The sequence below is a fragment of the Aulostomus chinensis genome, chromosome 5 (genome assembly GCF_037954235.1).
Source record: "Aulostomus chinensis isolate RoL2024-O1b breed Wild chromosome 5, RoL_Achi_v1.0, whole genome shotgun sequence".
Taxonomy (NCBI): Eukaryota; Metazoa; Chordata; class Actinopteri; order Syngnathiformes; family Aulostomidae; genus Aulostomus; species Aulostomus chinensis.
In genome coordinates, this window is record NC_141324.1 from 18,029,751 (window position 1) to 18,044,961 (window position 15,211).

Genomic DNA, 15,211 nt, shown 5'->3' on the forward strand with positions numbered 1-15,211 from the left:
TGTTATTCCCTTCAGATGCTGCACTCGACAAGAAGAAGATGATGAGGTCCAGCAGTGTTCACCTTCAACTTGAACACTGAAGCAGGTCGCCTGCTGGTTCTCTGCTCACTTGTCTGTGGAGGTTACAGTAAATTTGATTATATTTTATATAAAAAAGATCATGTGCACATGCTTGTTTTTTTTTCCTTACTACCAATACGGTCGGTGTAGTTGCTCCAGTGGTTATTAAATCTGCACTGCATCCATGTTTTGGCCCTAACGCTCACCTCCTTGCCTGGACTCTACAACGGGTCACTCACTGGGACTCTGAGGACAGAAGTGTGTTTGGAGGGAAGGAAACATGGCTCGGGGTGATGACCTGCAGGGCACCACCAGCATCATAGCACAGTCCAGCCACAGACAACCAGTTTTCCAGAAGAAAATTCAGTAAAAGTTTGTTGGTGCAAAATCATCCTGGATGTGGTCGGCAGCAGATGTGACTGTAGGAGCGGCCAGTGTTTCACCTCGCTGAAACAAAATTAACTTCATTGTGTAAATTAGGACAAACTGGCATCTTGCCTTTTTATTTCCATTACTCTTTTATGCACATTTGTTTCATTCATTTATTTCAAGATGATTTCATAGCCATGTATGCATTTGTTTGCTTTGAATCTGTATTCGCACACATCATATATTTTCTTAGTATTGTAATTAATTGCGGTCGATGGGGGAAAGCTTGATCTCAAAATAAAACAATGTGTCTTTTAACCAGATGGTTTCCATGGTAACCTTCCCAAGGTTCTTTTTGCTGGGTAAAAAAAACCCCAAAACATACTTACTCAAATTGCTTTCATATTGGATCATAGGCTGAGCCAACTGAGCTAATTAGCCTCTCATTAGCATCTTACCTTAACATCTCAGTTTGGAAACTGCTTGGTGCTGGAAAGAAGAAAGTAACAGAGAAACATTTTACTGCATTATTTTGTTTAAAATGGCTTTTGTCAAAAGACTTTAATGGCAGCGTTGACACTCTGCGCTCACACTACTGTCATGTTTGATCATAGGTTCAAGAGGCTATGCAAACTTGCTCTGCATTAGCATCTTGCGGTTGGATTGAGCTGTGGTCGGATTAGGATTTCACCACAAAACCAACGGATCCAGAGTTTAGTTGGAACCAGACCAGGACCACCTCTCCACTGGGAAGACCTGAATTAAGAGTGGGAGATTTTTCAACCCTGCAGTGGTCAGAGGATCCACAGCAGCAGCTTCTCTGCTGCGCATCATTAAGCCACTAGAAGCTTTCTTCATTGTGCTTGGGATGATAGCGTGACAGTCCATAACACTCAAGTAACTTGCACACCCCCCCCCCCCCCCCCCCCACACACACACACACACACACACACAGGCACACTCACTGACATGAGCTGCTGGATGGGGGCTGACTTTCCCCCGCTGGATTATTCAGACCATCAAGGCAGCAGGGAGACTGGAGGTGTGAGGAGAAATAAGCTCTTCTTTTTTTCATTGTCAAAAACAATAAGGAGCCAGTCTGCAGCACCCACTGCTGCTGCTGCACCCTGTCATACACCCCCACCCTGTCATACACCCCCACCCCACCCCCTGCTGGTAAATGATGATCGGACTCGGTCTGCTGCAGACTTTGAGCATCTGCTGGTTACGCGAATTTTCAATGAGATGAAGACTGTCACTCATTCTGGTCACGATATATCCAGGTAGAGAACCAAAGCAAGCGGACTTGAATCCTTAGGAGCCAATAGGAGAAGTTCCTACAGGTCTTGAGGCTACGCGCGAGTCTCGTTGCCGTTTTAAATCACGCGGCGTACCGGCCACGGTTGTGTTTAGCCGAAGTTTTAGCAACTTTATCTTTAACGCACTTGCTAAACAGTTGCTCGGCCTTCGCTCATAGAATCTCGTCGAGCTGCATCTACATACGTGCTAAAGGTTTCCTTTTCTTTAAGCCCTCGGCAAACGTCCTGTTGTTCAGAGACGCACGCTTTGATAAGTCAGTTTACCAACGCACAAGCAAACACATCAAATTCATTTTACTTCAGGTCCACCATAGCACAACAACAATCTTGTCAATCTTCAAGACTTTTTTCTGTTTGTTTTTTTTTACCAGCCAGCGCGTGAGGGGTTTAGCTGTGATGGAGCTCATCTCTCTGACCTTTGCCGCTTCAGTGGTGCTGTGCTGTTCATTTAACTGTGCCTAATATATTCACTAAATCAGGCGAGCGGCTCCATTATTTACCAAGTTGTTTCTGCTGACCAGACACTTGAGTGGATAATTAATGGAAAATTACAACATCCAGTAATTAAACAATGAATCTTCAAAGTGCTGAATGGAGGAGTTTGGAAAACGCCTATCTGTTTTAGCGATAAAATCTGTGGCTTCTATAATGTATGTGTGGGTAGTTTATGCATAAATAAATATGTATACAAAGTGTTTTAGGAGCCGCACTGCTCATGTACAACCAGTTTTAATACAACCGCATGATTTAAAACAATAAGAGCTTGAACTGGTTATCCATCATATATCCAGCATTTTGTCAGACGTCAGAGTCAAGGCAATTTTATTTATAAGGCACCAAATCACAACAAAGGTATCTCATGACACCTTGGAACTGGAGCTGGTCCAGGCCTGCACTATTTCAACTCATGTAAACCAAACAAGTCCCTATGAGCAAGCACATCTGTGACAGCGGCCACAATAACATCCAGGTGAAAAGAGTGAGCAGGCTAAGGCTCTGGGGGGGGGGGGGGGGGGGGCACCTGCCTTGACCGGTTGGTGGGGAAAGTGAGCAGGAGAGAGAGAGAGACAAAGAGGTGGATAAGGAGGAGGGACCTTTTGGTAACATTTTCACACCAAACACCTCCACCCTTTACCGAGCACGTGAACATGAGCTCTGCCTGTGCTGGCAGGTGCTTGAGAATGTTAATGAGGTGTGGTCCGGTGCACCCATGGTGCATTGCTATTTTGGGACACCAGAGAACGTTTTTGCGGTAAAGCAAGAAGAGGCTGGTCGGTGGCGATACGTGTGAAGTATTACTTTAAGGGCACATCAATCAGACGAGCAGATGGTAACGATGGCGAAGCATTGGCCGCCACCTCCTCCCAGGCCTGCTTCACCTCCGGTGGAGTTGTGATGTGTGTGCCACTGAGAGAACAACACGCTAAGTCCTGGTGCACCCTGGGCTTTACAGAGAACGACACGAGCCACGTGCATTGGTTTGAGTGTCACGTCTGAAACACATCCATAGATAATTAGGTGTCCGGTGACGGCTGATTAAGCGCCCTCAAAATACCAAAGTGAAGCTGGATACACCCTGAACGCACGGCGCAAACATCCGCCATCGGCCTGGTGCCAGAGATCACTTAAATATGGACCCAGCGTTTGACATGAGTGGGTTTGAGTTTCAGCAACTGTCAGATGAACCAGCACGAAATCCCTTCAGGCACTTGTGTTGCTATCAGGATGTTGTAGCATCACTACGCTTAATTGTTTTATTTTCAGTGTCATCAACTCAAAATTGACCATTTATGTTGATTGGGTTGATGACAAAATACTGGCAGTAAAGCCACAGACACGGCTCGCTCCACTGATGTGATTCCACATGCATGGTGGGAGCCCATAAGTAAACCAAACTACAGTACAGGGACATCAATATGAAATTTTGAAGAAGATCCTCTCTTAAGTCATTTCATGATAATTTAGCCAAACGCATGGAACCTTCACTTGCGCTGTAACTTCAGCCTGTAATGAGCCAAATTGGCGATGAGGAGACTTTACGAGATGAGTTCAAATCTATGAAGTTGAATTTGACCACTTTAAGTTTTCAGACGTGAAAAACGTTGAGTTAGGTTGTAAAGTAAAACTGTCCCAAAAATGAAAAACGGTTACAATACGACGTGACAACACCTGAAACAAAAGTTCAATACCAGACGGCGAATCAGACTATTTGAATATTTTATTAATATGTAGAAAATGTATTAAAAAAGGAATATAGTACATGTTTAAGTCAAACTAGAGCTAAATTTGACAGCAATATCCAAGGTTATCCAACAATAAACCCTAAGTTTTCAGCATATATTAGTTTTTCCAACAGTCGAGATAACATTTGTCAACATTTACATTTTCATGGCAAGATTTCAAATTATTGTAGTTATATTATCTGGTTTATTTAATAAATACCATCTGCAAAAGAAAAAAAATCATAAAATGGAGCATTTTTGATAGCACAGAGGACCTTGAGTCTATTTTTCCCCTCAAAATTAACGTCTGAAAATAAATAGTTGTGTAGTAGTTGTGAAATAAATACCGGGGGGGGGGGGGGGGGGGGCTAAGTAGTTCTCCTGCAGGGTAAAAAGCAACTGTGATTAACGGTGTTGGGAGAATTTGAGACTCACTTTCATTCGTGGCCATACTTTTTTCAAACAGTATTTAGCAGAATGAAGAGTTGAAATCGTCCATTATAGAACTTTTACATGACAAAACATGTAAACAATGTTTACAATGACAAAACAAAAACACATCCCTCCAGAAAAAACAACAACAACCTTTCATGGCAAGTATTTGATCGGCCTGAAAACAAAATACTTCATCTTGGAAGGTCAAGTAAGAAAATAATTGAGGATCTTGTCCGAGAAAAGTTCAGGAATATCGTTCTTAACTTTCTGTTATTGCCGGTTTTCCTTCAAACTAAACTATGAAAAGTGAATTTAGGATTTTTTACTTACTTATAAAAGTAAATGTTGGTCCCAAGTAATCGGTGAAGAATTCCAATAAATGCTAAAAACAAGTTGTAATCATTTCCTGTTGATTATTAATTGTAAAACAGAAGACAAAGCTGCTTTTCTAGAGCAGGACGACTTTTGTGTTTTTTTTTTGTTTTTGTTTTTACGCCGATTGCCTAAAAAAAAAAAAGCTGATTAAAACTTGTAGATTGACAGGAGATAATCCCTCTTAATGCAAATACTCTGTCGCTTTCCTACGAAGCGCCGTGACCTTTGTTCTTGTACTGAGACGATCTTCATCTGAGTAGTTAATGAAACAGCTAGAAATCACTCGAGTAGATGGATCACATGATACGCTTCAAAAAGTGTGTCGGACCTGGGGAGGGTGACTAGTAGGTGAGACAGTGGAGACGTGACTTTTCAATCAAATTAACAACTTAAGTACCTCAGAATCAAAGTTCTACGTATTAGAAACCAAAGTAAAAGGAACTTTTAATCAAATCAGCGATGAAACTCATCGTTTACGACATTTTTTTTTATGACATTTTGTTATTTACGATTAGGATTTTAATTTAGTGGACATGCAGAAGACTCCCTCTAGTTTAAAACACAGCGGGCAAGAGGGGAAACGTTCCTGAGGGGTTTCTCTTCAGAATTTTATCTAAAGGGGTGAAACATCCGAAGAGATCTTCAACTCTATTTCTACATGAGTATATTAGTTCACGGAGGGGAGAGTCACCATTGTTAAAGTCCAAGAAGGAAGAAAAAGACACAAAGAAAAATATACAGTCATATGATACAAACGCTAACATTAAGCTGCTTTAACTGAATTAAAATCTACATAGAATATTGAATAAATGTGACATAAGATGTTGCTTGCAGTGATGGTAAAGTCCAGATCTTTATTGGACCAAAAAGGGGCAGTTTGTAGATTTAGCTCGTGGATCATCTCCACCAAAGGAGGGAAGAAAGTGAAATTTCCAGGAAACAATTTATGCAGCCGAGTGAACACAAAATGCTTTAGTGGGCATGTTGCAGCTTAGCCCCACCCCCTTCTCAGAGAATTCATTCTGGCTCGTATTTGCTGATTGTGTTGCTTCACTGGCAATGTGAGTAAAAAAAAAAAAAAGGGGGGGGGCACATAGGAAAGACTTTCTCCACTCTCCTGTGCTGCTGTCTTTGAGCTGGTACTAAGGGTGGAGGTGTGTGTGAAGGGAGGCTGGGATTAAATCTGCACTATGCCCACCACCATCACAATTTCTTTTGCATAGAATTTAGTGTTCACGTTGCATAAAGTAACGCCTCAGGACTGATTACCATAAAAGTCCCTGAAAAGTGAGAATCTATTAATACTGTATAAGCTGCTCCAGTGACTTTGGTGATGGCTGGCATCTTTCCAAACACCGAGAACAGTTTCTTTTCTTTTTCTTTTCTTTTTTTTTTTATATGCAGATCTTTGGTTAAATTCTTTTAAACATTAATTGACACCATCTCTGCAAGCAATCACACCACTAAAAGACAAAAAAGGAAGAAAGAAGCTAAAACAGCAACGCGAGAGTTTGCTTGAATCTAGGAAATGCAAAAATGCCCACGAACAAGTAAAGAAACTGCGTGTGACTTCCACTAATTATAAATCTTATACTGATTTATGCTTCTGCTCGTTCTGCTTCTCTAATTAAGATATTTGTTATTTGTTAGACTAATAAATAGTTGGTAATGAAGCTTGTTGCTGGTGCAGTGCTTGGAGGAGGACGAACGCTACAGGCTTTGTATTTTGACGGCAACGTACTGTAATAGAGGTTTCAGAAAACAAGGCATCAAATCATATTAAATAGATGGACCTTTTGTCACAATATCAGTTACAAAAATATATATATCTTACACTTAAGGGTTTTAAGGGAATTTACATTATTTATTTTTGTTGATAAAACAGTTATTAATTCGGTTAAAATAGCGCTTGTACTCTTGAGGGCATTTCTGAGCACATTTCCTGGCATCCTGGGGAAAGGCAAATCACAGAATTCACATAATAAAGCTTCTTGGTTTGCCCTTCCTTTCTTTTTCTTTTTTTTTTCCAAATTTTTCTTTACAGCAAAAGGAACCATTGTCATTCAAAATATTTAATAAATTACATACAGTTGTCTTCTGTCTTCAGGGTAGAAGTAGAGCAGGGAGAGACAGCTAAAGCTGGGCAGAAGCAAAGAAAAACTGAGTTGAGACATTGTTTTTACCCTTGCTGCTATAGTAGTGCTCGTAGGATCAGTATGGTAGTATCATTAGAACGGTGGTGTACTATTTTACAAATGAATATTCATAAAATATTAGTAGTTTTTTTTCTTCTCTTGTTGTCTTAACCAGCATCTTCTTTGCAGCCTCGTGTACTGTCAGTGAGGCACACAGATAGCAGCAAAGCATCATCAAACATTGTCCGAACTCCATTTATCTATGACTGAGCTGGACGGGGGCGGTTTGTTTATACAGGCGCCGACCGCCTCCTCTTGCTGCTGATGCTACGGAAGTTGAACGGCCTCATCTTCATCTCCACAAAGGGAATAGAGAACTCGTGTCCTTTCCAGTGGTACCAGTTGATACCCTGCGTGTGAGGGAGAAAGACGCAGCTTGAATCAACAGGGCTTTTAAGAAAGCGAGAGAACATTAAATACAAGGAGGAGCTAAATATAGATCAAGGATGTGGAGATTGAAATGGCATTTCTTCATGTTGAGTTTTTTTTTTCTTTCCTCAATTTCAAGGGACTCGTAGCACGCAGGCAGAAATTCTGGTTTGAAAGCTAGAAAAATGATGAACTTGGTGTAATTATAGAGTCACTCTAGCCCAGTTAATCCCCCCCACCAGCCCAACCCTGCCTGCCTCCACGCCCGTCCATCTCTGCTCCCACCTGCTCTCATTTTTTGAAGTTCAGCCTAATCACAGCTCCACAGAATGCCGTTTCAGCACCAGGCTGAGAGAGCGCTACATCACTTACTCGTCAAAGGCACAGGACGAGCTTTCAACACCGGCTGCCTCCACACAGTGAACAAAAAACTGTCTATTTCAATTTGAGGTGGCGATACTGGAAGCTTTCATGTCTGCAGGATTGTTGAATTTCCTGGATAAACTGTGGCCTTCTCCTTCGACCTGGGTAGTGAACGCTCACGAGCAAATCCTTCTGAAATAGTCAAATTCCCTCCAGATGACGCAGTCATTTTTATTAAACTGATACTTCAACCATATCATACACACACACATATATACATATGTAAATACTGTGTGTGTGTATATATATTTCTATGTATACACTCATCCTTTTGAGGACTCATTAATTGGTGTTTTGAGCTCACAGATACACTTTTCCCTCTTGCATCATGTCTTTGTGACTCCAGAATGCAGGAAGAGCCAGCCACATATAGTTAGCATGAAGCTAACAGCGACTGATGGCTAACAGCAGCAAAACTGTCCGAAAACATCTAATTACAAACCCTCAAGCACATCATCCGGTATAATCCACGCCATCTTCAGATGGATGCCGACGAATCCACAAACACTCTGATTTAAGCTTGAAACAAGCCAACACTTCTGGTTCAGCGCTGCCAAACCTGAGCACAGTGACGCATCACTTGAACACTAGAAACTGGTGTAGTGATGTTCCTTTGACCTTTCACAGTGGTGCATTTTTAAGATTAACTTCAATTTAGATATTTTGTTAATCCCTAAAGGGAAATTAGGACTCTGCATTAGACATTCTTAGGCAGAAAACACACAGACGCCCCTGCCCACGCACACACACACACACACATTTTTCTTCCCTTTACTGACGACCTTTTGATGGATTAATGACCAACTCGAATGTCTCCTCTTGTAGTTTAATTTACAACTGATTAACCTCCAAAATTAGGAACGGTAACATTTAATCACACTGTCATAATCAAACCAGTAAATGCCAAAATAAAGTGCTGAAGGCCTCCCTGGAGTCGGCTGAACTGCCGTTTACCTACGGTTTAATATTTCATCTCAGTTTTGAGTTCAACTTGAATTTGTTAAAATTGTGAAACATTCTAAATGCAAAGGGGGACATTGTTATTTTGATTTTTGCAGAAATCTCTGACATTTCATTTGACATTTAGCTCTTCATCTTCAAGTTAAAATTTTGTTACTATTTTTTCCCCATTTTATAAAGTACAAGTACACTCTGAGGGAAAGTCCAATTATTCATATGGTTATCAGGCATTTCATAGACGACACTGATGTTTACCTTTTAGAGGCAATATCATCCACACACACTGCTGCAATTCACGTGATAAACACACACACACACACACACACACACACACACACACAAAACACAACTCTGAGGCATGACCGGAAGATTTCTTATATCTTTTTCATTTAAAGTCATAACCAGCATTCACAATAAACAGGAAGTAACACGGTGTTGTGGGAGTTGTGTCACAGCCCTCAAATGCTTCCTGTATAAGCGGTTGCTTCTTATTGGATGGTGGGACGAATGTGAACTTGTCTGTGACTGACCTGACTGTGTCTGGACTCGCCGTATTTGCCGTTGAGGTTGGCCCGGTGGCAGTTCTTGTACCACCAGGCTCCTTTATAGGACAAGGCACAGTTAGTGACAGCGATGTCGTTGTCTCTGTCTTTAGTGGAGAAGGGTCGTCCCTGGTGGTAGCTCAGAGAGTCCCCTGGGTTTAGAGGAGAGAGACATTTCTTAAACATCAGCAAATATAGAGCAACGCCGGCATATGGCTGAGTAACGACCTGACGAGGGGAAGTAAAAGAGCGAGCAGGCAGGAACAGAGAGGAATGGAGTCCTGCTGCTGGCTCTCGGAACGTATTTAGGCAGAGAGAATTATAATTACAAACATGAGGGGATGACAGGTAATTCTGGCATATGGTCATGTTGACAGACTGTGAGAGAGACTGAGGGAGAGGACAAGAGTGGAAATGTGGAGGAGGGCTGAGATGGATTTCAGACATCAGGGAGAGGAAAGGAGGTGGGAGGAAAAATGGCAGATGGCAGTGGAGAAATAGTGATACACCTTATTTAACACCGTATTACATTATAGTGGTATTTTGTCATTAAAAAGATTCATTTAGTAAAAAGTTGTCAGTGTTGAGGCCTTCGCTGGATGATTCAATACAGGACGCAGGCTGGCGAGGCTTTAATAAATGAAGTTACTGCGGTAAGTCAGTTACACATCCGGGATCGTACCAGCGGTGCCGTTGTACTCTCCTATCCTGAGCTTGTAGAGGTTCCTAGCATCTCCGATAGAGAATTTGTCATAATTGGCGTAGACCGACTCCTGTCCGTCTTTCATGTCAATCCTCAGCTCATACCGGCCCTGAGCAGAAATCCTCTGGATGTTGTCTAGACCTGCAGAAACAAACAACAGTATTGTCAGACTTTATCTGACTGCAGGGACAGTCAATCTTCAGCTGAGTCGCTTCCAGTTCCACCAGCACTTACACATTAAATCAGAGATGAAAGATCAGAGCAGCAGATTATTATGTAGTTTAGTCTTTACAGACGGAGATGCCAGCCGGCAACAATCCACAATCAAAACAATCACAACAAACAGACACAAGAGAAGCCAATCAGATAATAGGAGATGTAGTTCTGACAGTGGGAGAGGGACTAGAACTCACACGAACACAATCCAGTGGTGCTGGAAGCATCCCAAAATAAGTTGAGTAAAGTTTGCATGTAGATTGATCTCCTAAATAATTAGCTAAGAGGACACTTGGAGAGTGTATCCCTCCGCCGAGGTGAACTGACCCAAACCATGTGTTTGTATCCCACGTTAAACAGATCCGTTTCCTTTGCTACACTCCTCCATCAAGATGGGTAAAAATCGGCCTCACAACTTCTATGTAATCCTGCTAAAAGACAGTCAGACGGGAGCAGTCACATGACTACGTTTGGCCGTGGTAACAATGACAAAACTGGAGTGATGGCGTTTGGACCCGGAGCAGAACAGGATTTGATGTAATGTCACCGATTCAGGATTATTGCCAGGACCAGATTCTTTCTCTCATGCATCGATGCGCAGGCTCTGAGTCATTCTTTTGTCTCCAGCTCCACTGTAACTCAGGATTTGATGGACTCGGGTTCAGCCAGAGTTCTTACAAGGACTCCAAAATATCAGCATCCTTTTTCTCTCTTCATTGTTCAGGATTCCTGCAGTGTTCAGAATTGATTTTACTATTTTATTACTTGGGCTTAAACATGTTCTGATCGGCCTTGTCACATTTTCTTATGTCGAACTCCTCGCAGCTTACAGTAAACCGCCGCCACTTCATTGATTAATTGTGAAAATACTCATCAGATGATTTGATGAAGGGGACACTAGTTAGCTGCTGCTCCATCCATGAGATAAAACTCACTGTGGTGGGACAGAAAGCCGACGTGACCCACCTGCGGTCATCGCTCACGTGATGAGTCAGCAGCAGCCAGTGCAGACATTTAAGGGGCAAACAGGGCGATTCGTGGCTGACTTATAATGAAAACGCGCTACTGTTGTTTTTTGCATCTAAAAAGTAACAGTGATAATAATAATAAGACACTTATTACAACATTCTCACTAATTTAATTGTCTGCACTGCTTGATATGTTTACACTCTGGCTGAATTTAATTTGAATAAAAATGAATACCAGAAGTTAAAAACAAACAACGACAAAAAGACTGGGGGTACTTCTAGGCAGGTAGAAGCGTCTCCCTCCTTCTAAAACCAGGTAAGGCAGACATTGTTGATCTTTTACATTTCCAGGGAGCAGAGTCTGGATCTGTCCTCTACGAGTGACAAACATGCGGTAGATTGAGCTTCATAGTTCGCTAAATAAATTCAAAATACATGAAATGTTTATGACTCAATATTTCATTTTGTTTTGATGATATTCAACCACGTAAACTGGATTATTTCTGGTGAGATGTGCTTTATTTCCACCTGCAGTTTTGAAGTGTAAAGCCTTGAATCCCGATAAGCAGTGTGTCAGATGTCAGCTGGTCAAACAGAGGTGGATGGTGGGCACCGATGAGAGGCAAATCCCCCCCCACCACCACCACCACCCCCACCCCTCTCTTCCCTCAAGCCCACAAATGCCACATGTTGCAGCTTTTAGAGATATGCTTGGCTCTGTATCTCCAATGTAGCAGATGCGAGGCTCGTTTGGACCCTGACAGGTGATAAGACCCAACACCGACCTGAGAGATTGGAACCGCCTTCACCATCAGATTATAACAAGCACCTATTTGGAAAAGAACCTGCGCCCCTGCTTAACCTCCCACAGAAACCTTCGTGTGTGTACTTTTCCCGAACCCACAGAAATTATGAAGAAAAATAAAGAGATCCTCAAGCCTTTGCTGATAAGGAGGAGGAAGTAGAAATCCGGGAGAGGGAGAAAACTAAGTCTGCAGTAATATGTCAATGGAAAACAGATAAAGTCGATGTTACAACCTCTAGGCACGTACGGTGACAGAGAAAAAGCAATCTTTGCAATAAAACTGTGTTTAACGCTCAGTCATCCTTAACTCCCATTGTATAATACGACCACATTATCGCCAATTAATCAAACCCCTGTAATTTTTAACAGTTTTCATTTAACGGTTTCACCAGGTCAGACTGCTCAATTCCCATCTGCAGTGATTAAAAATGCATTCTGACACATGATCCTGCTCCTGTCCTATTATACTACCAGTATTATCATCCTGTCACATTTTATTACCAGCATTTCACTAACACTTATGCAGGGGAAAAAAAAAAGGGGGACCGGAGGACGGGGGGTTTATAAAAAGAAAGAAAAGAGAATGGGATAATAATCACAGCCACCGCGCTTTCTCACCGTTATTATATCATTAAAACGACTCTGTGTTCTGCATAAAACTGGCAGAGGTCAGCGTGTAGGCAGAACAGACTGCCCTCCAACAACAATAAAAAAACCCACCACTTTCAAACTGTAACAGATAATAATGAAAGTGTAATTTCCTCAGTCTTTACTGCTGTCCAGTTAAGTGTCTCTTTAGGATTTAATGTGGACATTTATGGTTCCATACTGTCCGGTATATGGCTGTTCTGTGTGTGGAGGAGGTGATTAGCTAAATGTTTAATACGATCGCTCTCCGGGGCTGCGGCAGCACGAACCTCATCTGTGGAGCCGCGAGTGAAGGTCCAATGGTTTTGAACTGCTGTGAACATCTGTGTGACGATGCAATTTACTTTTTTATGTAATGATGATTTTTAAGGACACTTGATGAGTTAAAAGGTGCCGCCACCAAAATCACTAACGATTTAGACTTGATTTAAAAATGGAGACAGTGCGTATTAATGGGCACTTCTGATCTGTATTTTTTTTTTTAATCCTTATTTCCCAGGCAGGTTGGTGTCACAGATTAAATTAGAATAATAAGAATGAGAGCACTTTACAATTATTTTCAGTGTTTCTGACTTGCAACCGCAGATACACCGTCTACATGGGCATTGCAACAGGGTGGAAAAATCAGGGAATACCCCCAAGTTGAAAAGATGCCCCCCCCCCCATTAAAAGAATGGCTGATTATATTGGTCCCCAGCCAAGACAGCAGAGAACCCCCTTAACTTTTGTGATTGGAAATATAGAGAGACTTCAGCGTCACGTGTGGAAACCTCCGAGTGCCGCGAGCTTGATGCTACAAGCTTCGGAACTTCAGAGCAGCTACAAACATGATAAAGAACATGGACACTTCAGGAAACGCTGAAAGAAACTGCAAACAAGAGAAGAAGGAAAAGAGAATGAATTTGAATGGAATTTGTCTCAGCAGGAGAAGAATGCAGCTGTCAATTCAATGCTAGCAACAGAAATACCACCATGTCTTACTGGCTCAACGGATAAACAGCAGACAATATTTCTTTTTGATTTATTATGCACTAGCCCTGAACACAATGAATTGGGGGGATTAGGCCCTAAATGTTGTCTGAAAAGGACAGAATCTCTTAGTTTTTTAAAAGAATTTCCTCACCCTATGACAGACTGCTAGCTTTGACTAGGCTGAACTTCAATTGCTGCACAATGCAACTTCTCCCAGTTTTGTTCAACATGTAAACCTGGTCACAAATGCCAAGAATGACACAGTTTTATCTATGCTTAACAAGCTATTCCATATAATCCATAAAAAAAAATCAAAAAATACTACTTCCGTACAGCGAGTTTGCTTTCTTGTGACCAGGTTTAGCCTGTATTTACAACAGAAACGTGCTTTGAACAAACTACTTACCTACAGAACTTTAGTGTCAACTTCAGCAAACTGCAACACAGTCACGGCTTGAAATCTAGGGACTACGGTTCCATACTAACACGGAACCTTGGAGTTAATGGCCGCAGGAACGCAGGAAATTTCTCTCAAATAAGACAGGTTTGCTGAGCTGTCATTGACTGCTCTTGACTTAGATTATCTGGTACTTTTCCACAGTGAAAATCTTGCCAATAACTGTCTTGGCAATGACGACCTTTGTGGGAAAGGAAAGAAGCGGAGGATACAAAATTGAGAAAACCTTTTATTACATAAGCTGTTTCGTACAACCTTTTCTTCCTGACCTCTTTTCTCCTCGTCTGGATGAGAAGCAGCACAATCGGAGCTTTTATCCACAATCTTGACACAAATAAATCCAGCCGTAATGAAAAGTTAAGTACTCGCTACATCACCTTCTAAATTCAACTTCAAATACCTGCTTTTTTTTTGTACAAGGACAGAAAGAATAAGTGACCCTGTGCCATTTTGTGGTGATTACATAATAACCCGGACTGTCTTTTACATTTTGACATGTCACAGCACCAAAAGGTGCAAATAATAAAATGACTCAATCCATTTAATTTCTTTGTTCCCTTCTGAGCTTTGGTTGATGTTGTGAGTAACAGCGGCACACCTCTGCCCAACCCTCTTTACCAGCAGCTCCAACAGACAATTTGAAAAGAGTAGCCCGACATTTGTCCTGTAAACTGAGGCTTCGTGTTCTGTGCTGGCTTGTTATCTGGCATCAGAGGAAGAGCCAAGAGTAGAGCTACACCCTGAGGTGACATTAAGCTGCTTTTATGCACTCAGAGGTCGGAGTACAGCGTTAGAAAGAAGAAAGGCTTTGGTGGGGGGGCAAAGTGGGCGCCTAAAAAATAAAGCAAAATGCTTGAGATGGCTTGATATGGTATTTGTCCCGAGGAGATCAGGGCTGTACGCAGAATTCACAGTCCACTTAGACTTGGCTGTTTAATACCATTCAGTTTGACTTTTGGTTTTTTGGGGGGTTTTCTTAGCAGGTAATAAAACTATACAAAGGCTCTCTTGTTTCAACTCTTTCTAACTGCACTCTGCAATAAAGGATTCTGTTATCGATGGTTGTAACCATGGCAAACATTGGCAGGGTGAACAGGCAGTTTCTGTTAGCTGGGCTGGTTTAATTGATTTGATTTCATGCAAACAAATTACGTTCTATCCTGTATTTTGGGA

General features: G+C 41.8%; 1 protein-coding gene across 4 annotated transcripts in view; it reads right to left on the bottom strand.

The window, feature by feature from the left end:
- Positions 1 to 3,814: 3,814 nt before the first annotated feature.
- tnr (tenascin R (restrictin, janusin)) overlaps positions 3,815 to 15,211 on the bottom strand; it is a 158,235-nt gene continuing 146,838 nt past the window's right edge. For 3 of the 4 annotated variants that reach the window (XM_086203625.1, XM_086203624.1, XM_086203626.1), the window contains 3 exons: positions 9,952 to 10,113; positions 9,258 to 9,421; positions 3,815 to 7,325 (listed from right to left, as the gene is read on the bottom strand). In XM_086203625.1, the coding sequence (XP_086059751.1) occupies positions 7,206 to 7,325; positions 9,258 to 9,421; positions 9,952 to 10,113 (446 nt within the window). In that variant the 3' untranslated portion in view covers positions 3,815 to 7,205. The remainder of the gene's footprint in view (positions 7,326 to 9,257; positions 9,422 to 9,951; positions 10,114 to 15,211) is intronic. The other variant, XM_086203627.1, reaches the window with a different exon arrangement.